Source organism: Saimiri boliviensis, chromosome 2, assembly GCF_048565385.1.
Source record: "Saimiri boliviensis isolate mSaiBol1 chromosome 2, mSaiBol1.pri, whole genome shotgun sequence".
In the NCBI taxonomy this organism is placed as follows: Eukaryota; Metazoa; Chordata; class Mammalia; order Primates; family Cebidae; genus Saimiri; species Saimiri boliviensis.
In genome coordinates, this window is record NC_133450.1 from 171315040 (window position 1) to 171342688 (window position 27649).

Below are 27649 nucleotides of genomic sequence, written 5' to 3' on the forward strand. Positions count from 1 at the left end.
TGAGTTTGATGATGACTTTTTAGATATTAATATAACACCAAAAGCATGATCCATGAAAATTTATAAGCCAAACATTATCTAAATAAAAAACTTCTACTCTGTGAAAGACACGGTTACAGGAACAAAAAGACAAGCCCATAGATTGGGAGAAAATGTTCACAAACTAAATACCTCATAAATGACTTGTATTTAAGATATACAAAGAGCTCCTAAAACTCAACAATAAGGAAAAAAACAGGCAAAAACTTGAATAGACACTGCATCGAAGAGAATATACAGGTGGCAAATAAGCATATGTACAGATAATCAACATAATATATCATTAGGGAAATGCAAATCAAAACCAAGGAGATACTACTACACACCTATTAGAATAACTAAAATCTAAAAACTAGTCAATACCAATTGCTGAGGAGGATGCAAAGCAACACACATTCTCATTCATTGCTAGTAAGAATAGAGAATATAGCAACCTTGGAACAATGTTTGGCAGTTTCTTACAAAGCTCAACATAGTCTTACCATATGATCCAGCAGTCACATTTTTAGTTATTTACTCAATTTGAAAATTTACGTCCACCCAAAAACCTGCAGCCTGATATTTATGGCAGCCTTATTTACAGTCATCAAAAACTGCAAACAACCAAAATATCCTTCAACAGGTGAATGAAATACTATTCAGCAATAAAGAGGTATGAGCTATCAAGCCATGCAAAGACATTGATGAATCTTAAATACATATTGCTAAGAGAAAGAAGCTAACCTGAAAAAGCTACACATATATTATTCTGATTTTATGACATTTCGGAAAAGGCAAAACTAGACGTAGATCTATGGCTGCTTTTTTGAGGGAGGGAACAGGGTTGAATGGGTAAAACAGGAATTTTTAAAGTGGTGAAATTATTATGTATAATATGGTAATGGAAGATAACATTACACTAAACAACACCTTTTTGTTAGCTTATTTTTGAGCACATGCTATCTGCAAGGCATGTGCTCAAACAATATTTGTCGAACATGTGGTCTTCAGTGAATGTGGTAGTGTGCCCTTATAAAGAACACACAGGATTCAAGGGTTTGGAGATTTTCATTTTTATACTCTCTATATACTTCTGTATTATTGAAAAAATGTACACGAATGCATTCAGATATTGTGCATGTTAAAGCATGTGTAGATTTTTATGGTGATTTCATTTGCAATGCTTTATATATGGTATTTAATATCACCATATTTATGCATTGCAAAGGAAATTCATTCGGTCCCACATTTCTAAGTGGCTAACACTTTTCTATTTCTCTTTCTCCTTTTATGTTCAATCTCTTTGAGGGCATGGATTTTACCTTTGAATTACTTACAGGTTTTAGCATAGTTGTTTAAATATATGTAGGTGCTCAAGAGTGTTTATTTAATACAATAGTATTCCCTAATTTCTAAGAAAACACAGTCCTGTATTCTAATTCTAGTTCTACCATTGGTCAGCATACATAACCTCTGAAACTTAGTTTGACCAACTATAAAATATAAACAATAATACTAGATTCATCTTGTTGATTTGTGGGAATTTGATTCTAGCTGTAGAAAATCTAGACTAATTTTTGATATGTTAGGAATGTAATAAATGGTTTTAAAGAAAGTGATGGCTATGGATGGATAGAAATAGTATAATATTTTAGTTAATCAGGAAAAAAAGGTGGCTTAGAAACCAGAATAAGAAAGATGTTGGTGGGTGGTTTGGGGATGAGGTGGGAATGGCTCACCACTCAGCACTGATTGGACATACTCTTGTTTTCCATCAGCCCATTCATTGCTTGGTACCGAGTTGCAGCCAGTCTATTAGCATTATTGCAGAATGGGTATAATTTGGGGGTATTCCCTCTTCCTAGCTGCTCTTAACACCAGTGAGGCTACTCAAGAAGCAGATGTGCTTGATGTCTTATAAGTCTCATTTTCACTCCCATCAACTAAGCAGAATAGGACTTTCCATAGAGCCTTGCACACATAATGGAGTTTCAATTGCTCTTTGTTGGCTGACCCATTCTTTTGTTTCAAAAGACCAAAGCAACAGTAGAAATTGTTGTCTAGAGACTGTTCCATTCCATGGATTGAGCTTCAGGGATCCACGTAAGTAGGCATGAAAATGAAGATAGGTGGTTTACAGTTCTCAGAGCACATGTCATATTTTGTAAGAACAGCGTATTCCACTATTCTCTACAGTTGCACAGCATGAAGCTTTTATCTCCATATTGCAGATACCACCTTCTCTTTGGCATTTTAGGAGGTTGTTACCTGCCATTGTCTCTTCTACTAGACTGTAAGATCATGGAAGCAAGAGACCATATTTATTTTTGTGTTTAATACCTCCAGCACCTGGCATAGCTCTTAAAATGGAGTAGCAGCTACATGAATATTTGTTGGAATAACATAAGGTAATGAAAGACCAAAAGCTGCTCCATCAATGTAAAGAAGATTTTAAAACCCTGGAAACATAGTAATGTTTTCACAACAGAAAACCTGACAAACTTTTAGCTTAAAAAATAGAGTTTTGGAAGAGAAGGGAGTGGGCTTTTTGGAACTGAAGGGGGAAAAGCTCACATTTTTTCATGTCTACATAGTATAAACAAACGGAACATCCTATTTTCAGTTTGAGTTTGAAAAAGAATGTTTATTTAACATTCAGTCACCTACACTTCAGTGACAGCCAAAAGAAAAAGTGGATGATTAACAGAGTAGAGGAATGTATTTGGTAACTATAAAACAGAAATGTCTCTTAAATTCAAGACCAGATACTAAAGTCAAGTCAAATGGGAATCTGTAAAAATATAATTAAAATTTGCAACCTCTGTGAAGAGTGAGTAAAATGTTGGAAGCACCCATGAATTCTAGGAAGGACAGGAATGAGCAAATTATAAAGTTCTGTGGACTCTTACCTATAATGCATAAATAAATTTTTATTTTATTTTTCCACTTCTCCCAGGATATTGATAACAGTTGATGATTAGGTTCCAGGCAATGAAGATATAAAAATTAATAAGTAGGACCTTAAAATGATTCATTAGCTAATCCTTCATTATTATCCATTTTGTAATGGGTGACACATTTAACACATTTGGTAATATACTCAGGGGCACATTTAAATAAAAAGAGTTTGGTGAAGCAATTTGAAAAACATGTAAATATTTTTATTAGTGTTAAATTTGCCTAAATTCCAGTTGATTAGATATAAGATAGGATCTAACTCTATATGTAATACATGTTTACATTTTAGACCTTTTCCTCATTTATTCCCACTTTAGTGTTTTTATTTTAACCACTAAAAGGAAAAATCTTCTAGACTTATCTCATTGAAATTTTGTTTTCTTACTATTTGCCAGCAGGTTCTCCAATAGAAAGTGTTTATGGAGCACTGGGAATTTTTAAGTGGCTTATGCTGTAGAGGAATATATTGAGTATTGGTTCCCCAATCTTTGGAGGCTAGCTCCTCTGGGCCAGGATACTCTGCTAGGGCCAGGAACTGGAAGATGAAGAACCAGACCCTTCTTAATGAGCTCATTATCTGACAAGGGGTCACACTTGCCAAGACAGTGTTGAGTAGGCATTAACCAACAGACGTTTTTAGGTGGGCTTGCAAGTCAGTTGGAACTGAAAATGTAAAGCCATAGAGGAGCAGATGATCCTGGTGGTTCAGAAGGCCACAAGTCATCTGGTGTTGCTAGAGCATTAACAGCAAAGAAGGAAAAATGGTTGGAGAAGAGTCTGCAGGGATAAATGGAAACCCAACAGAATAGGCTTTAGAGGCCTTTGAAGGAGGTTAAGATTACAATCTGGATAATTGTACTAAAATACAATTTAATACCACTTGCTACTAAGGTGGTTTCTGGAGCCCAGCATTACATCACCAGGAAGTGCTTTAGAACTGCATCATCTCAGGCCCCAACCCAGACCTCCTCAGTGAGAGTTTTGATATTGTAATGACATTCCTCATTGACTCATGGGTACATCAAAATCTGAGAAACACTGCATGTAGAAATGAAGAGTTACTGATGCATGTCATGCCAGAGAGACATGATTGGCATTTTTTTTTTAGAAAGCTCACTCAAGCAACGATGTGTTGGATTGAAGAAAGTACAAGAGAAAGACTACGAGGAAGAGTGCTGTGGTGGTACAGGAGAGGACTTACCAAACCTGCAGATGGAACAGTCAAGTAGAAAAGACATTCAGGAGGCAGCAGGATTAGGATATAGCAATTAATGTAGAGGGAAAAGAAAAGACAGATTGTAGGCAGACTTACAGGTTTCTGGCTTGGATTACCTGGGAGGATGTGGTAACAATATAGATAGAGTTTGTAGAAGCAAGAACACATTTGAAAGGGCTAGACAAGAAATAAATTCAATTTGAATTATTCAGTTAGAGGTGCCTGGGAGATGTTTGTTTAATGATGCTTAATAGGCAATTGGGTGTATGTCTGGAGTTTGAGATAAAGATAAGTATAATTGAAAGTTGTCATTTTATCAGTGCCATCTATGTCCATGGTTGTGAAAAAGATTTCCAGGAATAACTGGTAGAGTAAGATACAAGTTATATAGGTATGGAGCACCAGAGAACAAAAGCCTTTAAAGGATGGGCAGAGGAATACCAAAATATCAAACTGTGGGAAAAATGGAAGACAGTCTGAAGAGTGGGGTGTCATGGAAAGGAAAGAAGACAGTTTCAGGCAGAAGGGATGGCCTACTCAGTCACAATTCATGCATGTAAAATGAAGACTGGAAAATGCCTATTAGATTTTGTACCTAGGAAGATATTGATAATTTTATCCAGGGAAATTTTAGTTGGATGGTGACATCAAAAGTCAGAGCTACTGTTTGCTGAGTTTGTGGAGTCATTAGTTATAGTGAAGACTTATTTCTAGAAAAGTGGCTGTGAAAGGAAAACCTTTGACTACTAGAACAGGGACACAGTGTGGAGAAGAGTCTCTCTCTCTCTCTCTCTCTCTCTCTCTCTCTCCTTCTCTCTCTCTCTCTCTGTGTGTGTGTGTGTGTGTGTGTGTGTGTGTGTATGTGTGTGTGTGTGTATGTGTCTATGTATCTGTCTGGAATACAAAGATAAGAAGAGATGAGCATGGGGAAAAGAATCTATGGGAGGGAAAGAGTGACAATATAGAGGAGGGGGAAGAGTAATAAATAATGGAATGAGATCCCTTTGGGGACAGCAGTGAATAGAATTCAGAATGAAGATAGAAGAGATTAGCCTTAATCAGCAGAAAAGACATGTTAACCTGTGAGAGACTGAAGAAAGCATGGTGCAGGGGCATGTAAGTTTGGGAAGGCAGTAATTTTAGGGTATTCAAATCTAAAGGACTTATTTTTTTTTCTGTGAAATAGGAAATAATCACATGTGCATAGAAGAAAAGGGGACTAGTAGAAATGGGATCCCCAGTGGAGAATGAAGAAAAAAGCTAACCAGGAAGTGCAGTGGGTGTGAGCAACATTTAAAACCATTCAACTCAGATTCTTGATTCTGGAAAATGTATTATGGTAGCTTCTGTGTTACCTAGTCCATCTATTTAATGAATACACTGATCCAAATTTGTTTGAATTATCCATCATCTGTGACCTTAATGCATGGTCTAAGAGGCTATTATTCAGATGCCTAAAAACTAGACAGTGCTCTGAAGATGCTAGAGCAAACAAAACCCTTTACACAACTGTAATGTGAGGGGAGTAAATATCACCACCAATTGCTGAGCATCTGTATCTGTTAATGAGGATGTGTGAAGTGACAGTGGAAATACTAGCGATAATTTTAGCTAATGAATCCATCATTTCTCAGAGCTTGAAGACTTAGAATTCGTCTAAATTTTTTTCTTCAGCTCCTGTGTGAATGCCTCTGGTGCCAAGGTTTTCATTACCTACTAAGTTGTCAACTCCATGTTCAATATATTACATTTGATTATTTGAAACTATTTTTTTTTCAAGATAAGGGGCTGAATTCCACTTCAATGAAAATAGATGTCCCAAATTTGTTTTCATTCAATTCAACAAATATGGTACACATCCTAAGTTTACAATACTTGTTCTTGGCCTTGCAGCATGATCAGTGGGTTAGGGCCCTCGGCCTTGGTGTATTTATGGCCAAGGAAGAAAGGTAAGATGAGTTCCAAAATGGCCACAAGAGTGATGAAAACACTTACCATCAGATAAATAATAATAGGCTGTGCTTTTTTGTTTAAAAATGAGGTGCCCGGAGACATATCTCAATAAATTATGGCATACATCCCCTATATCCCCTTGCCAGTCTTGTTTACACTAGAATGTCCACATGTTTTTTCAGCCAAGTGAGTCAGTCAAGATGGATGTAGTAATTACTTTGAGTGGACATGCTCTGCTAGCTCATACTGTAAAAAAAAAAAAAAAAAAAAAAAAAAAATCCCTGGTATTAATAATACTACCAAACTTTGTATAGCATTTTATAGTTTACAGATCACTTCATATTTATCACCACTATTCTGTAATATAAGTATTATTGTTCTTCCTCATTTACACATGAAGGACCTAAGATTCAGTTTCAGTAATTTACTGAAAGCACACAGCAAGGAAGTGCTGAGCCAAGGCTTCCACCCAGGTCCTGCAACTCCAGATCTCACTATAAGAGCAGGACCTCTGTGGATTCTGTGAGGGGAGATTATGGGTGCTTGGAGGATGCATAGAAGCAACAGCCTTTAAGGATTGAGGGGATTTTCATACAAGGAGATGGGGATTCCAGGCACAGGGCACTGCAAAATTCAAGATATGGATGCAGGAAGTACAGAACATGCCATATAAGAGCAATGGTTCCATGCATGGGTTTGGGAATCATCTGCCTAAAAGAGATGGCTGACTCACTGAGAGCTTAAAAGAATTGCAGGGCAAGAAACAACAGAGAGAAGAAAAGGTGCCGGTTGACAGAGCCATGGGATCATTTATGGTTAGTTTGTTGGGTTGGAAGCCCAGGAGGAGCTGCCCAATGAGAAACCGAAGAAATGGCCAGTGAGTGAGGATCATTCTCAGTTACTATAGAAAACAAGGGGGAGAAATTTTCAAGAAGGAGAATATGATCATAAAAGGGTGATGATTGAGGGCCGGTAGGTAGAAGATGAGCCTTGGTGAGCTTGGAGAGAGCGGAGTAGTGATGTCTGAAGTCAGAATGTAAAGAGCAAGAATGCAAAAAAGAAATCAAGGTAGTGGGCAGGACAGAGGCAAGTAAATCAACACTGTCTTAGAAGTACATGAAGAAGACAGCTCTCACATACCCTCACTTCTCCCCTTCCTAGGCAGAATGCCCTTGATTAATCCCAGGGATTGTCAAATGCTTTCCAGATAATCACGATCATGTTTTCTTTCTTTGGAAATTGTTGGTTTGTCTGCTGTTCTTAAAGTTTGGCATCTAGAAATTAGCTCTCTCCCAGGGTTTATGATCTCTTAAGCATGGAGTAGAAAAAAAAAAGCTGTCATATATTTTGTTTCCTACATGGTACTTTTAATAGCAGCTCTCATTTATATTAGCCACATTTCACTGTTGATTCATTGGGCTTGCAACCAGCTATGATCCACGTCATTCACATCCTTTACTTGCCAACTCTTTGAAGAGACAACCCAAACAGGGGATAGGGACACTGGAGCCATGGAGTGGAGAGGACATGACTGGTGTCAAGAAATCTACATTTTAGACTGTACTCTTAGCCTTATTAGATATATGCTCTGGGGAAAGTCAGTGTACTTCTCTGTGGGCTTCAGAAGGAGCCAGATTAGATGATTTCTAAGCCTCTAACTCTAAAATTTATAAAATCAATGACTGATTTTTTAAAAGCCTGCATTAATTTACTACTCATATATTTATAGAACTCAATTCTGTGCCAGGCACTGCTAAGCTTCCAAAATAGAGTGGTGAGTATGATAGCAGTAGTTCTAATCCATGGAGCTTAAAGCCTCATGATCACATTTTGAGGCTGAAAGGTACTTGGTTAAATGCAGGAAAGAAGGGGTGAGGCCTGAAGACCCTGACAGTGCCCTGAACTCATTTCTTCCAAAGGGTGTGTGAAAAGGCAGTGACTTTGACGACTTTTAAAATGCAGAATGAAGAATAAAGTCATTACATTTAGAATTACATGAAAAAGTAATCACTTGATGTCATTCCTCAGCTACCAAAACATGTATAGAATAACATGGTAAGCAAGAGAATAGTAAAGTATGATACTAAAACTTTTCCTGCCACCTAGTACTTACAAAAAGCCATAGGCATTTATATTGAGGAAGGAGATGTGAAAATGACACCATCCATTAAGATGGAAACATCATTACGTGGCTTTAATGTTATCTACCCTAAAGGCAGAAGTAGTGAAGCCTACAGGGAAATGCTGGCAGCAGGCAATTTTGAGATTTATAGAATTCGACACAAAATCAGAGGGCCTGCTGAGAGATAGTTATTCTTTCTCAGTGTCAGCTGAAGATCAGCACCTATCATGATCTTAAAACCCCATTTTTTAAACAAATATGGATATCCTAGAAAGAAAAGCACTCCCACTTTTGTGCTTCTGAAAGCAAACATGGGCTATGAAGATGCATTTTTTTCTTTCTCTCTTCAACATATGTTACCATGGCATTCTGTTGACCTATCGTTATGTAATAAACCAACCCAAACTTAGTGGCTTAAAACAATATCATCATCATGTCCCGTAATTTATGGAGTGACTGAGTTCAACTGAATGATTCCTCTGATCCGTGTGGCATCCGCTGGGGCTGCACTCTTTGGAGAGCTTAGTTGCAATAGAATGTTCGGGATGATTCAGTGACATATCTGGTGGTTCTGTAGGCATAGCTAGAGGCTGGGTTCAGCTGGGGCACTGGAACATCTGAGTCTCTCTGAATAGTTTTAGGGCTTTTCCTATTCCACCTAGCCTCTCTGCTTGGCTGCTTCATGAATACACATATGTGCCTGTGTGGTGCTTTCCTGTCCATACAAATATCATGCTTCCTTAACAGGAACAACATATTATTAATATAAACAAATGACAATAATACATAAATATATTCAACATTCCGATTCTCTTTCCCCAAGGAATACATGAGCTGGATTTCAAAAATAACTCGGGAGTTGAGAGACAAAAAAAAAGAAAATGTTTCTGAAGAACTAGCTGCCATTTATGTGAAGTACATCAAGAATGACAGAAATGGGTGGGAAGAAAAGTGTGGACATTGAAGAATGCTTGCTATGCATTAAGTAGGAACCTCCCCCTTTCTCGGGCATTTTCTGGAGATACTGAGTAAATACTTGAAATTCTTTAAGTTACATATACAATTTAAATATTGATATACATTTCTCCTGATTTTGTGTATTTACATTTTTCAGAGACTAGGCCATGGCATGTATGGCGGGGGTACTGTGGGGGTGGTGATGGAGGTGGTGAACCACAGATATCAGAATTACACTACTTAAAATGTTAAAGCACTGTCTGGAGATTTGTGCCTTGAACATCTTGTTTTTGAAGGAGAAATAAATCTGTATGGGTCCAAATTATTTTCTTATATTTTTGTCCTCTGGCATACACATGCTGCTGAGACTTCTAGCCAGTAATAGAAACTTCTGGGTTTATGAAACAATATCAGTTAGTTTGCCCATGCAATGATTTAACTTACTACTCTGACTTTATCTGTTTGAAATTAAAGTCATTGAACTAACTGGATATAGTGAGGATCTGAAATTCATCTGCATTTTAGTTAGGATGAAGAGGAATGCTAGAATGGTAGTGAACTTGGGGCCAGTCTGGGTGAGGATGATGGAGACAAAGTCAAAGCTGTCTGTCATCCAGTAGTTCTGATCATTATTTCAAAACACTGTAGAGAAAGCTTGTCTGACCTGCAGCCCATGGCCTCATGTGGTCCAGGACAGCTTTGAATGTGGCCCAACACAAATTTGCAAACTTTCGTAAAATATTATGAGCTATTTTGTGATTTTTAAAATATCATCAGCTATCATTAGTGTTAATGTATTTTATGTACACTGCAAGACAGGTCTTCTTCCAGTGTGGCCCAAGGAAGCCAAAAGATTGGATTCCCCTGCTGTAGAGCGTTAACTGAGATGTCAGTGCAGAGAGAGAAGAGAGGAGCCCTAACATAGTTCCCACCATTTGCTTGGTAGCATGGAGACTGGGCAGCCTGTTTTGATACAGATAGGGATGGCAAATTGAAAGCGTTAGGTCTAGTCCAATAGTACTTGGGTCAAAAGAAGGGATGCTATGAGTTTAGGTCCTTCCAGAATCTTGTCCTGACAAGATAGAATTAGGAATACAAGAAATGTATTGGGAAAAAAGGGTGGGGCGGGGCAGAGGATGCCAGAAGAGCTATCAGACTGCAATGCATCAGATAGAATGCATCCCTGTCTTCTGTGAAGGAAAGAGGGAAGACAGAAGGGTTGGGGAGGAAGAGACTCAGACTGCAGCCTAGTGCTAAGATAGTTTCAGCCAGACTGTGGAGTCCTTGAGCAGAAGTCACCCTCAGAGAGCTCTACCTCTCTCAAGAATGAAGCTGCTGTAGCATCTCTGCTGTGCTCACTGTGCTGTGCTCAGTCATTGGAACAACCCTCAGAAAGCACGGCCTCGGAAAGCGTGGCCTTGGTGCAAACAGTGAGGTGGGTTCAGAATACAGCATCTAGGGCCATCTGTTGGTTAAGATAACAGACTCCTCTGTGGCAGGAGATCTGGGTGGTTCATCTTTATGGCCACGAAAGGAGCCAATGTAAACTAAGCAGGGGTGAAGAAAGAAGCTCCTTTGCCAATTTATCTTCAACTTGATTTAAAGTATGGGTGGTATCCTGACTTCAACTCCTAAGCAACGCACTTTAGATAAGCCTAGATAATGATGTTGATCAGTATAAACATCTGCCAAGTGTACAATCCAAAAAGGTTGATTTCTATCCCTGAATGTGTATGTAGACATTTTTATGTTCTTCGTTCATTTTTTCATCCTAACATTCTCCTCCAGTTAACTGTTCAACTCTCTCTTTTAATTCTTGGCATTGAATGAGCATTTTCATGTAAGATTTAAAGCACACACATAAACACCCACCCACCCACACACACACGTACACACTTTGCAGACCATGTCTATTTTGCCTTGTCATTAGAAGATGTGACAAAAATGTGCATGTCCACCAAGGAGTGTAGTACAGAAGAGTCTAACATTTACGTTTTGTGTGTTCTTTCATTATCTACGTGTAGAAATGAATCGTAGCTGTTATCAGCAATACTTTCTGAAGCAGAGTGTATTTAGAACTCTTTGGAAACAGAATCCTCTTTCTCTCTAGAAAACAATGGGGTATAATATGTTTTTAAATGTTTGGGGACAAGAAAGAAGAGGATAATTGGCTATATGTTTTAGGAAAGGTGCTGCCTTTCTTATTTGGCTGTTTTATTATCTTATAGATGTCAAGGAAGATGGCTCAAAACCCATGTTTTCTCTACCCTACATGTAGAAAGGTGATGTCTCCTTCATTTGAAAAAGCAGAGCTTGGTGAAGATGGTTGCTAATGTTTTCTTAGCACTTTCATTTCAGTGTCTGTGTTCATAACAAGTTAGAGAAATACCATAGCTTGTCTATAGATCAATCCCACATTATACATGGTGCATACCCTCTGACAGAATTCCTTTTGCTACTTTTTCTTTACACATTGCTTTGTGAGAATAAACCTCTTTACAGAACTGTGGGATAAATGTTTGATAGTTATATTAATAATTTTTAAATTTTGTTTTATTTTTAGACTCCTGTCTTGTCAAGGTGTAGATATCTATCACTTTAATGATAAAGTAGGTATGTCTTTAAACATAAGTCTGTTCCTCCCATAAAGGATATTTTGCTAGGGCAATGGAGTTTCTTTTCATTGACATTCTGGGACAGATCTTTAAATTCAGCTACATCTGGTCACCTTGCCTCAAACCATATTATAGCTGTTTCCCTAAATCAGACCTGAACTAAGCAGGAACATCTGTACCGAGAATTATGGGGCCCAGATGAACATTCTGGACCAGCATGTTCCATCTCATTTCTTTCAGCTCTAACCTTTTAGCAATTATCTTTACAATCCTTAGAAATGGTAATTAAAGTTGGTAGAAGAACAAACAGAATACTGAAATGTTTTTAAACTCCAAACACCAGGTATATAAATGTCAATGGGTTAAATATGGTTATAAGAATGCTTTTATTAGGCACCCCCACGATCTTCTTGGGGATCATATTTAGCCTTGCCTTCAGGGAGTATAACACTGCTAATCAGCTTGCAGGGTTGGCAGCCATTAGCTGTGAACACCTGAAGCTACTTCAAGAATCTTTTTCTTCCCTTGCCACAAGCCTGATAGGGTGGTATGTATGGATAAGGTATATTGTCATTGCAGAATCTCTGTCTAAAAGCATTTAGTCACCCACCAACACAACAACCAAAAATACTTACAGAGAGAAACAGATGGTTTTCTAAGTGGACCCTTTGAACATTGAAAGCAGTTTATTCAGTGACACTGCCCTCCTGCTTGCTGTATAAATGGCCAGTTCCTTGTAGAGCTGGCCATAGGTTTCGGTGAGTTTGAGTGCATGCAGACAGGAGTTGTTGATTCTAACATATGATAAGCTGATTGAGCCTCTTCGGATTGGTAAATATGAGTTTAGAGATATTATAAATATCATTATTTTGATGTATATTCTTATAAACCTCGGGAGTATATCTCCTCTTGCCTTATAATGAGGAAATTTCTTTAGCAGAGGTATATGCTTATGATTTTTTCTTATCCTTTACAAATGAATTACTTTTCAGTCATTTCCCTATCTTGCTACATTCACATATTGCAACCAGGAATGAAGTTTTTGGATTAATAGAAAGAGGCCCATTGAGGGTAGACTTGAATCCCACCCCTACCTTGACATTTAAGCTCATTAGAATAGTCCTTCCAGAAGCAAGCTGTCAAATTATTAATTCCCTTTCTAAAACAGGGACCCTTGTTTATCACAAGTGGAATGTACTGAAATCTGGTAAACTCAATTTGTTACCAAATGGCAGACCACATGGTATCTTTTAATAAAGTTGAAGAGATCATTTTTTTTTAATTTAGAATCTATTTATAAAATTGAGGTACAGTTTCATTTGGGATTATGCCTATTCCTGGCTATCAATATTTTATTCCTTTGTCTGGATGTCCTTCCCACCGGAAGTTACTTACACTTTCACACTGGGAGCAGATTTTCCTTCCTTCTTTTGATCTCTGTGTCATTGTAGTTTTCATGATTAGGTAATAATGATATGAGTGGCAGGATTAGATTTGGGCTCTTTGGATCATCTAAGTTAGCATTTCCTCCTAATACTTAGCAGTGATCCTCAAAACTGGAGCAAGATGGTTTTGCCTCCAAGAAATGTTTCTATTCAGTTATTTATCCTATAAACATTTATGTGTTCTAGTTGTGCCAAACAAGAGCTCAAAACCCTGACATCAAATATTTCAGTATCCACTGGCATTTAAATATAGGTGTACATTCAAATAACAACATGGCCAGTTACTTACATTGTTTATATTACTCTTCCAGAATGTATAGCTTTACTATCTTAATTCTCAGTAAACTGTGAATCAGAGTATAGACATAACATATTTTACCGAGTCTTTTTGGTAGGAAAAAAATTTTAACGTTGTAGTTTTCAGCACTACATTTCCTAAGTAATGTTGAAACTTAAGTCCTGCCCATGGGACATGAGCTTGGCTAAGATTCCGTTTTCACAGAGAAACTAAATGAAGGAAGAAGAGCAATAAACTGATCATTTGAGGGCATGTTTGTATGTTTAAACTTCAGATATTTCTACAGCTCTTTCTGCTAGCCTGGAAGTAAATGGCTGCCTCTCCCAGAGTTGTAGGAACATTATAGCTGCATGGAATTTCTAGTCATAATCAGCTCCCATCATAAACATTACAATTTTTATAGCAATTATGGCTCTTCTTTAATGATGGCAGGGGTTCCAAAAGATGAACCAGTTACTCTGGATTTTAACTTTCCAAATTTCAGTCACGGCTCATCGAGTAAACTTGTTAGAAGCAGGAAAATCTGAGGGGAAATTTTTATCTCTTACACCAAACATGTTAATTGTGAGCCGATGAGTGAGAATACTAATCAGTATTCTCTAGAGCCACTGAAAGTCAGGCTAGTCAAGAGAATTGTTGGTGCCAGGTTATGAACAAAGTGAGTGTGAAGTAGAAAATGAAATGTATATTGCAGACATAGTTTGAGTTTCTGACTGCACATCACCAAGCCAAATGCAAAAGACTCTTGTTATTCAGTGACTGTTGTTTTTATTTTTAAACTAACTTTATCTCATTTTCTCCTTAATGAAGTAGAGAAAGAAAGTTATTTGATGACTCCCTAATTTCCTATGTTTACCTATGACCCTCTCAAACACCTCTAGATGGTTGATCAATCAGTCCCATTGGAGAGAATTTATTCTTCAACAGCAGACTGCTTTCATGACTTCCTGGATCTAACACAATTCTATTCTCGAAGCTTTTGTTTCTGTATTCCTGGGTTGGTTCTCTCAGTGCTTTGGTGTGCCAACAATCAGAAAGAGGGGTCACTGAAGCAGGAAGTTAGACTGCAGTAAAGAGAAGCAATCTTTGTCACAGGACACAAATGCTAGGCAGTCTTCATAGGTCCTGGAGAACTATCCTTAGTAGTCTGGGAATCCCATAGGACAAGAAGGTGTTCCTTACCCTATTCCTGTGGGTAAATAAAGAGGGTTATATCCAAAAGAGATTTAAGTTTTTAAGAGATACTCTCTGTCCTCTAATCCCAACATAGCCATTGGCCATACACATAATTTCTCCACTTCTCATGCTTCTGTTTTCCCTCTGTAAAACTAACACCACTGAACCATAAGATGCAATGGTATGCCAGTTTTAATACATTTTTATCATATAATAAGTACCTTAAAACTGCAAGGTGGTTTTTTACATATCAGATGTGAAGTAACCATATTTTCCCATCCCCAAATTAGGAATCCTGGTCTGAGCATGGGAAATACAATTTTCTTTTTCTTTATTTAAATTATTTTAAGTAAAGGATAGCTCTGCTGCCCAAGCCAGAGTGTAGTAGCGGCACAGTCATGGCTCACTATAGCCTCTGTCTGCCAGGCTCAAGCAATCCACCCACCTCATCCTCCCAAGAAGCTAGGGCCACCTGCGAACACCACCATCTGGCTAATTAATTTTTTTTTTTTTTTTTTTTTTTTTGTAGAGATAGGATCTAACTATTTGCCCAGGCTGGTCTGGAATTCCTGAGCTCTAGCAATCCTCCTGCCTCAGCCTCTCAAAGTGCTGGGATTATAGGTGTGAACTGCCATGCGTGGCCAGGATTACAGGATTAAATAGAATTTTAAGTTTAATTCAGAATTTTTGCCTTGATATTACATTAAAGTATTGGATGAATTGGACATCTTGATGTGTATTATAAGACTCATAAAATGTGAGCATTTCTTGGGAAATATAAGCAGGCAGACATTCTTTCTTAAACAAATAAACGGTTACAATTGAAAATTAAAGTATAAACCAAATGGACAAAATGTTTGCTGTTTATCCTTCATTGTTGTATTAGTGAGTATTCAGTCTTCATATCTGACATCTCATTGCCTCTTTTGGTGAATATTTGAGTCATTTTGGTCTATTTATTTAATTGGCTTAACAAAAGAAATATTTTGTAGACACAAAAGTTTTCACAAAGAAAATGCATCTTAGTTCATTAGTCTTCTTTTCAGATTTTAGCTTTTAAGAATTGGCATCAAGTGACAAAAGGTGATCACCATTTTGAATAACAGAATTCAAAATAGCCTTGGATTTTTGAAGAAATGATTTATAAAATAGGGGATTCAGTAGGGATCAACATACATTAGTCCTTTCAAAAACACCAAAGTTGGAACACATCAATTCTGGATTATTGTACACTCAGTTCTTGATCTTTCTTAAAAAGAGAATTGCATAAGTGTAGTCACTTCTTACCTAGGACTTGAAGTGGCCATAAATGACAAGCACATGAATTTTGAATGCATCCAGCAAAATTCATGTGAATTTTGCTGAGTCGCCATGAATAACTAGTACCTGAATTTTGAATGCACCCAGCAAGAAGTGGGGAAGGCTTCTGAGCAGGGGAATTACATATGTTCAATACAGGCTTTAGGGTATATTTAACTGCGGACTGAAGGAATGATTGACCTTGACAAGGAAAGAACTAAGAGAAAATTAATATTAAACATAACAGGAATAATTTAGGTTAGCTAGCAGGCTACATTTCCATGAATCCGTTTTTGTAATTTATACCTCTACTTACTTAGTATTTGTTAGTTCTTATGAAAGTCAATGTAGAAGAAAAACAACCTCATTGTGCCCTGCCTTTCAATGATTGTAATAAGTTTTCCTTTGCTGCCATAACAAATTACCACACATTTAAAGGCTTAAAACAACACAGAAGTATTATCTTAAAATTTCTGTAGGTCAGGAGTCTGGCAAGGTATGGTTGGATTATCTGGTCAGTGTACTGCTGGGTTAAAAATCAAGATTTGGCTGAAGTTAATAGTTCTCCTCTAGGACTAGGGTCCCCTTTTAAGCTTCCTTCTCATGCTTCCTATGTGCCCCTGCCCTTCCCATCTTCAAGCCAGCAGTGGCAAGTCAAGTCCTTGTCACACTTTGAATCTCTTTGAGTTTTCCCGCTGCTACATCACTGACTTCCTCTTCTCCCTCAGCCTGGAGAAAGTTTTGTTTTTACATACTCATGTGATTACATTGGACCTACCTGGATAATTCAGGTTACTAACCCTAATTAGTAGTCTTAATTACATCTGCAAAATCCTTTTGGCCATTTAAAGCAAGTATGTGTGACACCAGGGTGTATAGGTGCTGGGGACCAAGATTCTTTTTACCACCATCATATTGACCATACTGTGTAACAACAGAATTTTAAGTTTAATTAAGACCTTTTGTCTTGGTATCATATAAAAGTATTTGATAGATTAAGCCTCTTGATGAGATGCCATCATATATGTTATGGAAGAGTATACCCCTTTCCAAAAGACATAGGGTTTAAAATAACTAATTTATTATGCATTATTTTAAAGAAGGTGTAAATTAATATAAATATCCACATATTTATTGCTGATATTATCAATACCATAAAAAGGTATCAAAGTGTATGAGTTAAAAAGACAATGCGATAGATATGCCGTTCATTATATATATTATAAATATGATTAAAGAACTTCATGTGCTAGCTAGAACCTTAGATTTTTACTTGTTCCTTGGGCAGAATGTGCTTTTCATAATAATAGTGACTGTTATTTACTGAGCTTACTATATAAAAGGCACCACACTAAGCATTTTACATGTTATTTCCTATTTTCTCAACAAGACGACACTGTCATGATTCCCGTTGTTCGGTGAGTAAACCGAGGCATAGAGAGGTAGAAGGAGGCCTGGGTAAATTATTTAACAATTTGCCTCTCACCAGATGAGGCTTGAGTAGCTCAGTAGCCAAAGGATACAATGAAAGATAAGGGTTTTAGAGTTAGACCTGTAGTTGAATGCTGATTTCAACACTTACTGACTTGACAAATTCCTGAAACCCTTTGTGCCTTTAGTTCCTAATTTGTAAAGTGTGGCTGATAACAGACACCTCTTGGGGCTGTCACAAGATAACCTGTGTAAAGAATCTGGAATGTGTGATAAACTCTAGATGAAAGTTCTCCAATACCTCCTTCCGGAGCAGCTAATGTACATCTGGTTCTAAAGCACTTCAGTAGCCCAGGAAGTCAGTTCTGGGTTCAGTCCAGGCTTTTCTTATCTGCTAAATATTTAACAGGACATTGGGTACCTATGTAGGTGCTGTTATCTATTAGACTAAGGATAGATCCCTGTGGATGCAAGACCCATATGCAGTTCAGATACATGGAGAGCCCACTGAGATGAGTCTAGGAGCCTGACCATATTGGACCTGGCCACAGAGATAACCTATCATCACTGGATTTTGAGATTGTACACCCGTCAGTTAGGAGGCATCAACTTAGCAGGGGAGGTTCCTGGCATCCATTTTAAGAGCCATGTGCCAGAATGTTCTAGTGGTTCTTGCATTAATATGTATTTGCGTGCATTGTTTTTGCACTCAAAACAATTGCTCTAATCAGACTTGAAGTGAATCCAAGAGCTTTCTGCAACTAATCACACAGCGCCCCCTCCCTCCAGGCTCTGTCTGAAGGCTTAATTCAGCTACCTTATCTCTCTAGGTATGCGGAGACCAAAGCCAAGGGGCTGTTTTCCTGCGGGAATTTACATTGATTCGAAGAGAGAGCCTCCATGAAGATTTCCTGTCTGACCTCTTGAGTAGTCACAAAACTGAAGACTCGGTACAGTGTCTCTTCTTCTACTTATTCAAAGAAATACTGAGGTTCAATGGCTGATTCTGACGTGTGGTGGTGGTTTTTAGCAATCTGAACAGGTTCGGATGGTATTTTTTCCTGTCTGCGAGAGGAGGGGGAGGCAACGTGGTAGGGCAGTGGGCAAACTGTATGGGGCAACTTTCTGACTTTTCCTGGGTCTGGCAAGTTTTAAACATTTCACTCGAATGTTAAAGTTTGTCTGGGGCAGCATGTGGAGGATTCACTTTAAAATAACTGATGTTTTGCCAACAAGTCCAAACATAAAATGGCAATAATTTAAGTGAGTGAAGAAAAAAGGAGATTTATATGTAAAGCCCAGATCGTTTTATGGGTCAGTGGAAATTCCACCATCTTCCAATCCTGGTTTTTTTTGGATATTTTTACTTCAAAATGTTAGTGATACTTGTTTTATGAAAGTTTGTTTCTCTGGTGGTGGCTTTAGGGGGAAAAAGTCTAGAAAATGAGCTCTCAAGTGAAAACAATAGTATAGTTGACTGGAGATGTCAAGATACAGGTCTTTCTCTGCTTGCAAATCAAACTGTGATTTGTAATTCGGATTTCTTCATGAGAATTGGATAGACACCTTGGGAAAGTTCTAAAAGTGGTTCTGTATAGTGATGACCTTGTGCTCAGAAGTATTCATATTGGAATTAGAGGATGCCGTGTGTACAAGCAAGTGGGCTTCTTGTCCAGCCATAAAATGGTAGGATCGCAGAAAATAATGCCTTAGAGTACCCCCAAAGCAAACATACAAGTGACTTTATTTCTACCTTCTGTACCCTACCTCCTGACTGCCCTCTCTCCAGAGGATATTTTGCATCTGTGTCACATGCTTCTCTTCTAGACACTGCGTCTCTTCATTGTCATTCACAGGCTACTTCTTATTGTTTTTGTCATTTACCTCTTTTTTTGTGATGAGCGTTCACATCTTTCTCAAAGCATATGCCCCAGTGTGAGCAGGAACGGTGGTGGAGGCTTCCAATGATACTATAATACATTTTCATATGGTTCATATATTGGGTCTATTTTTTCTTCGTAAGCCTGAATATGCAGAGCCTACCTTTTACACTTTTCTTGTTTGTTTACAGCTTTCTTTGTGATCTATTGTGGACCTAACAATTGTCACCTAAGCTTTATTTTTCCTTCTTATGAACAATATCTTGCAATTATATTTTAGTTTTGTCCCACTTGCTGTTATATGAAATCTGAAATACGTTGGCTCATACTGAGTTTGGTTTCTGCAAAGTCCTGGCAAGTGTTGCTATGCAGATACTACATGAAAACTTCATAAACAAGTCTAATTATTATATCATTTCCATCACAAAAGAAATTGAATAATATGAACTAATTATGGACATAATGGGATTGTCATAGTAGTTCCACTGAAACCAATTTTTGTCACTTGATAAGCACTGAAGGATGTCGCAAACATTATTATCACCTAGGATTGATTTTCATTAAAATGAAACTGTACATGCTGTTTAATTTCCTCAAAGGCACTGAGGTCATAGTAATCGAGTGGGTGGAGGTATTTTACCTGAAAGAGGAATTACTTACCAAAACAAGTAGTCACTTCACAAAGCTGGAGTTGTACAAGAAAAACAGAGGGGAAAAAAGAAAAGTTTGAAGCTTCTCAACTACCAGAAGCTACTTCAGCCTCCCAATAAGTGCTTGAAATTCTAACAATTTCTGCGGAAAGTGTGTCTCCATATATGAGAACTTCATTTGGCCCACCGATAGAAAACTTGGAAAGTGTAACTTTATTTCCTAAATCGACATTAGAAGATGAATCACCATAATCTCTGTGTTTATCTAGGGGAAGAGTTCAAACATGAGTTGCTACTCGTATTAGTAACCAGAAAGGTGGAATTTCCTTTCATACCCCTTATTTATGAGCTTCTGTCTCATTGGGAGGAGGCTCTTCAGCAGAATGGGAGAATCAACAAGAAACCTTCCTGGTATAGGTCTCAAGAATCACTTGATGAAAGCAAGTGAGAGAGGAAAAATGGTTGAGCAGCGTACTCTGTTTGCACAAACCTATCTGATTTTAAGTAAGTCTTACCGAGTATCCCAAAGACATTTATGCACACGTTTTACCTTCCCTATCAGATTAGCAGCTCTGCTCCTTGAAGATAGGATCTCTGTTGATTCTCAGGTCTCTAGGATTTAGCCTAGCACTTGCTTGTGATAAATGCTCAGTTGTGTTAAGGGTTTATCACAAATGAATAGAGGATAATCATGGTGAGAAAACTCACCATGCCTATCCTCTATTGCCTTAGCATTTTGTATTGAAATATATTGAACATTTTATATTGAAATATAAAATGCTAAGTGGTGTTAGCATTTTATATTGAAAACACTGTGAGACTTCCATCACAGAATATGCATGAAAAGGGCTTTATAAATGTGAACATTTTCCTAAATGCAAAGCATTCTTGCTAAAATGGTATGAATGACTGCAGTTTTTAATGAGGTGATAAAAAAATATTTGGGATTATCTGTCATGATGTCTCTTCAAGCCAGTATATAGGTTTATCATAAGTAATGTAAATTCAGGGATGTTTGCCAAATGGAAATTGATAGTTTTGGAAGTAACAAACATATCCCAAACACATAGAGCATTTTGGACAGAAGTAGCATTAACTGTAGGAAACACCACATCTCACTCCACGTGAAACTACTGCTGTTCTCTTCTAAGGGCTTTTCACTTTTCTTCTCTCATACCCTTTCTTTACTAAAAATTTTTCCAGAAAAATTTTCTTTCAAAACTACAAATAATTTTTGAAAACCAGAACAGCTTGCCTTATTTGTGGTACTCTTTGACCTAAAAACAATTTATTTTGACCAAAATAAGTGGTCACTTTTGACCTTTCAGTGACACTTTCTCAGCCCCTTCTCAATGAGGGCCTATTGGTGTGAATTAACTTTTGCGTTACATTAGAAAAAGTTGCTAGCTAGCTTCCTCTCAGAGGGCTAATTTCACTCTCTGCACTTTGAGAGGCTATTTAAGTGAGCTATTTATCTAGAAGCCGCAACGGGCAGCTAAACTTCCAATCATTGGCTGAAACTCTGCATGTATATGATTTGCATTGTTTGCAGAGAAGAAATAGATATTTGTTCAAGGCTGTAATTCATTATTGAAATAGTCCAGGAACAGATCATATTGACTTTGATTGTGAGCTGGATACAAACACAGGATAATAACAAAATTCATGAAAAAATGAGGTTTTCTTCAGTATGTAATTAGTGCACACTTCATTTGCCTGTAGCTTTGTGGTAAACAATGTGGTTATTTCAGCTGCTGTTGTACTTTGGTATAGAAGAGAAGTTATTTAAATATTTATGTCAATTGAGGGGACGACAGTTCCTTTGAGTGGCTGGTAAAATAGACGTGTCTTTTGTGGAATGGAGTTGAGCTTTCCTGGGGACATCTTCAGAAATGCCTATCTTTAATCACAGTGTGTAAAGAGTTTGTTTTTTAGGCAAGTCATTAATTTGCTGAAGCTCAACTGAAATTTAAAAATGCAGTTTACTAAAAACGAACCTGCTTTCAAGTGAAGTATAATTTCACTGTTGCTTAGCTGCAAGGTGAGTAACTGGCAGGGGCAGTATTATTTCTATGAACCGAAAAATTCATTCAATCAATATATACATACTCAAGTAAAATGGAATATAACTATTTCCATGTATTTTTGAGGTGCTCACCAAACTCCTCCCCACCCCTGTCAATGGAAAGGAAACATTAGAAGATTAGTGCTAGCACCTGAAGATAATTTAATTTGCTTAATTATATTCTAAACTGGCTACTATTTTAGAATATTTAGTGGACATAAATATGAGGAAAGTAGCAATGTGCCAGGAGCATTTGAGTTACTGAAGAATGACTCACTTCATTAGCATCTTCCCACCTGAATTCATTCAGCACATACCTGACAGAATGTTCCAGAACAAATGTGATTGAACGGCTTCCTCCATAATTGTTTGTAGAATAAAGAGAAGAATCAACTAACTTTTGATTGCAGAGGCACACATTCTCTAAATTGAGTATAACTTCATAATGCCTTTTTGATTAGTGACAATCGTATTTTTTCTTAACTAGCTTTATGCAAAGGAGAAGAGTGCAATGATTTTAGAAGGTTCAGATGTTTTAAAAAGGCAAGTCATTCCAATTTAATCTTTGGTTTTTTGGAGTGCTCATTACTGTAATTTCAGTTGGCTACCACAGTTCCATCTTGGGCAAATACATTGAGATAAGAAGACTAAATTTGGTTACAGCACGTTTGCTACTTTGAGTCATATATTAGAAAAAAATCAGAATACCCTACTTAGTTTATAAAATCTGTTGTCCTGTGGGGTTTTTAAATATTATTATTCACCTGTATTTTGCAAGACTTACCTAATGTATTATGTCTCTACCTGTAATGAACTATATACATAAAAAGCCCTTTAAGTTTCACACATAAATACTTTGTATAACTTCACATTTTCTGATTTTACTTTGTGTCCTAAACTAACACTCTAAATCATTTCTACATTTTTATGGAAAGAAAAAAGGAAGCTTGGGAAGGCCGGATATGCACCAAGCACTTTACTAAGGGATTTATATGTGTTTCTCAGAACAACCTTGCAGGAGCTTGGTCAGGGTGGTGGGAGAAATGATAGAGAACACACAAACCTTGGAAGGCCAGAAGGTTTTGCAAAAGCCTAGGGAGAGAGTTATGGCTGAGCAGCCTAATCCTCTTACCTTGAGCTAATAGCAAAGAGCAGATAGCAAGGGAATGTAGAGGAGTTTATCTAAATAGCTTGTTGTCCTAAGACTGACCTTTAACCATCCTCTGGCAGAACTGTTCTCTACTCTGGTTGGCAATGTTAATTACCCACTACTGGTGTTTACTTGACGCCTTTGTCATTAAATCTGTATTAAATAAATGTGGAGGCTTTCAGCTGATTGGGGCAGCAGTGTGGGACAGTAGACGGTGCCAAAGCAGTGCTAGCACCCTGGCCACGTTCTCTCGGGCGAAAACCCGAGCCAGTGCAAATTTTTATCTCTCACTGGGCAAAAGTCTGCCAGCCAGACCCTATCCAACCTGTGGTAGGGCAATAAACACCTCCATTTTACAACATAGAGCTATTTAATGAAAAAATTGAATAAATATATTGGAAATATGAATACATTGGAAATATATTTCTGTTGGGGAAGATCATTTTAGAAAGATATCAATCACAATATTGACAAAACTATAAAAACTGAAGTCTGCTTGAAAGAGACTTCAAAATACTTTTGTACCTCTTTCAAAGAGGTACAAAATAGAGTATTAATGAATATCTCAAAGATACATAGATTAAGACCACATTATTTACCTGTGTACACATGAAGCCTGTGGAACCAATAATTAATTTCATCTCAGAAAGGCAAAACAGTTTTAAGTAAGAAAAAGAGAAAAGAAGAAAGAGGGAAAAAATGCCTGGATTGTTTTAAATAGCAACCCATTGCCATTTTTATTTTATTTTATTCTATTTTAAATTATACTTTAAGTTCTAGGGTACATGTGCAGATTGTGCAAGATTGTTACATAGGTATACACATGCCATGGTTATTTGGTGCATCCATCCCCACATCATCTACATTAGGTATTTCTCCTAATGTTATCCCTCCCCAATCCCCCACCCACCCCCTGCTATTCCTCCTCTTGTTCCTCCACCCCCCAGCAGGCCTTGGTGTGTGATGTTCCCCTCCCTGTGTCCGTGTGTTCTTATTGTTCAATACCCACTTATGAGTGAGATGATGCGGTGTTTGGTTTTCTGTTCTTGTGTCAGTTTGCTGACAATGATGGTTTCCAGATTCATCCATGTCCCTGCAAAGGACATGAATTCATCCTTTTTATGGCTGCATAGTATTCCATGGTATATATGTGCCACATTTCTTTATCCAGTCTATCATTGATGGGCATTTGGGTTGGTTCCAAGTCTTTGCTATTGTGAACAGTGCCACAATGAACATACATGTGCATGTGTCTTTATAATACAATTATTTATAATCCTTTGGATATATAACCAGTAATGGAATTGCTGGGTCAAATGGTATTTCTATTTCTAAATCCTTGAGGAATAGCCACATTTTCTTCCACAATGGTTGAACTAATTACACTCCCACCAACAGTGTAAAAGTGTTCCTATTTCTCCACATCCTTTCTAGCATCTGTTGTCTCCAGATTTTTTAATGATCGCCATTCTAACTGGTGTGAGATGGTAATCCAATGTGGTTTTGATTTGCATTTCTCTAACGACCAGTGATGATTAGCATTTTTTCATATGATTGTTGGCTGCATAAATGTCTAGGCAATACCATTCAGGACATAGGCATAGGCAAGGACTTCAAGACTAAATACCAAAAGCAATGGCAACAGAAGCCGAAATAGACATGTGGGATCTAATTAAGCTTAAGGGCTTCTGCACAGCAAAAGAAACTATCATTAGAATGAACTGGCAACCAACAGAATGGAAAAAAAATTGTTACAATCTACCCATCTGAAAAAGGGCTACTATCTAGAATCTACAAAGACCTTAAATTTACAAGAAAAAGACAACCCCATCAAAGAGTTGGCAAAAGATATGAATTGTTTCCTTTTTTATTGTTTGAAATAGTAAACTACTGGTTAGCAGGCTGCTCTCAGAAAGGCCAGCCCATGCTCTGCCCTGGAGAGACTGGATGAGTCACCTATGGATTCTCTAGGAGGACTGGATCTCTAACTGTGGTGGATACATGATAGGTTTTCTCTCTACTGTGAGCAGTCAGGTTTCTATGTTAGTGTCTCCATTTCATTATACCAGGAATACATCAACAACCTTATCAAAATTTCTCAGGATAAAATTATAAATCTTTACTGAAGGATTACAGGAACTAATAAATGGAGAGCTATATGATACTTATGAATGGGAAGTCTTAATGTCAGGAGGATGACAATTTCCCCACAAATTAATCCACATATCTAATATAATCAGAATGATTTTGAAGAAGAAAAGGATGAGTGTTGCTCTATTTGTTACAAAGCTATAGGAATATAAGCAGTGTGGTATTAGAATGTAGATAGACAAATAGAACAGCATAGATAAGTAAAGAACCTATAAATAGACACAGATAAAAAAGAACTTGCTATATAACAGATGTGGCGTTAGAAATAATTGGTAAAGGATATAATAAATAGTTACATAAAAACAAATTTCAGATGGATTAAAAGTCTAAATATGAAAAGCATGACCTTAAAACTTAAAAATGAACATGTATAATAATTTTCTTAACTAAGACATAAAAAGCACAACCTATAAAAGAAAATATTGATACTTTATATTAACATTTTAATTCCATAGAAATTTAACATGCCTAAAAATTCCATAAACAAGGGAAAAGGACAAGACACAAGCTGGAAGATATTCTTTGCAATGTACGTAACTGGCCAAAAAATAATATATGTAATATATAAAGAACTCCTGGAGATCGTTTTTAAAAAGATGAGCAGCCCAGTAAAAAAAAAAAAAATGAATCATGAGAAGGAGACACAGATAGCTAATACAGATGAAAGAGGTGCTCAGCCTTACTCATCATAAGGGATTTGTAAATTAAAATAACAGAAATAGCATTTCATATTCATCAGATGGGTAAAAAATTGGAAGAACTGACAAAGGCAATTGTTAGTGAGAAAGTAGGGTTCTGAGAAGCACTGCTCTACTGCTGGTGGGAGCATAAATTGGCATAACCACTTTAAAGAGAAACTTTGGCAATGTCTGTAAAGTTGAATAAATTTATATCCTAAATCCCAGCAATTTCACTTTAGAAATCTACCTTAGAGAAGCACTTACACTTATGTTCGATTAAGTATTGAATGTTATAGCCTAAAAATGAAAGAAAATAATAAATATCCATCAGAAGGTAAATAGGAAACTAATGTGTGGCTTATGTATACAATAAAACACTATAGAAATAATAAATAATATAATATAGAAATCTAGTGACACGTTTTTTTTCTATTAGGCTATTCATCTTTTTAAAAATGATCTCTAGGCATTCTTTATGTATTACATATTTTTTTGCCAGTTATGTATATTGCAAAGAATGTCTTCCAGCTTGTGTCTTGTCCTTTTACCTTGCTTATAGAATTTTTAGGCATATTAAATTTCTATAGCATTAAAATCTTAATAATTGAAGATTTATGTATATTAAAATATATTTCAAAAATGAAATAATCAGGGGGAAGAGATACTATTTTACAATATGGTATTATTTGTTCTCATTTTAATGTTACATAAATCTTTATTAGATTTTATTTAGAGAAAATACTTATAAAGACAGAGGTGGGAAAAATATACTTCCAGTTTGGGTTGTTTGCTGCCCTCTGTTCAGTGGAGGAGGACAGAAAATTGGTTTGAGATGGTATGCATAGTATATTTTAGCCCGATGTATAATATTTTACTGATTTTTTAAAAAAGATAATGCAAAATGTTTCTATATGTTTTAATGGCTAGTGGTTACACACATTTGCTTCATTATTTCAGTGTATTTTAATGACTGAAAAATTTTACAATGCTCGTATAATAAAAGCTTAGGATGATACCTGGCAAATAGCACGAGATAAATGCTGTTTTTATGAGCAGTGGTTGAACTGGAAAGTCACTGAAACATAAAGTGGCAAAGGTTGATGCTCAAGATTTAACATATTTTTGCCTCACAATATAATTAAGGAATAGTCGAAAGTATGATAGGAGGCCACATGATGTTGTGTTCTGCTATCAGTTCATGAACTGTGCTGCTAGTAAATAATGTCAGGATGATGAATCTCAGTACTGAAGGAGAGGGGCTATTTTTTTACACTTGACCTTTGGAATTAAAGGACACCATTATCCTTTAAGGGAAAAAAATTTTTTTTCTTTATTGAGTTGTAATTTCCTTACAGCTTACACAGCCCCTATCTTTTATTTATGAGATGTCCACCATTTGCTAAGATTCTACCATTTATTCCAAACAACAAATAGATACCAAGATTAATTATCTAAAAGGCATTTGAAGCAATAAAATGTGAAGCATTGAAAGCCCCAACACTAACGCAGACAGATTTTTAGGATCAAACAACCTCTCAAATGTAGAGTAAAACTTGGTTTAAAAAATGTTAATGTTAGTTAAAAA

The 27649-nt window shown here is 36.9% G+C and overlaps 1 protein-coding gene across 3 annotated transcripts in view; it reads left to right on the forward strand.

The window, feature by feature from the left end:
• The window catches only part of ADAMTSL1 (ADAMTS like 1), a 982413-nt gene that overhangs the window by 236608 nt on the left and 718156 nt on the right, over window positions 1–27649 (forward strand). For all 3 annotated transcript variants that reach the window (XM_074394894.1, XM_074394896.1, XM_074394895.1), the window contains exon 2: window positions 18319–18438. In XM_074394894.1, the coding sequence (XP_074250995.1) occupies window positions 18319–18438 (120 nt within the window). The remainder of the gene's footprint in view (window positions 1–18318; window positions 18439–27649) is intronic.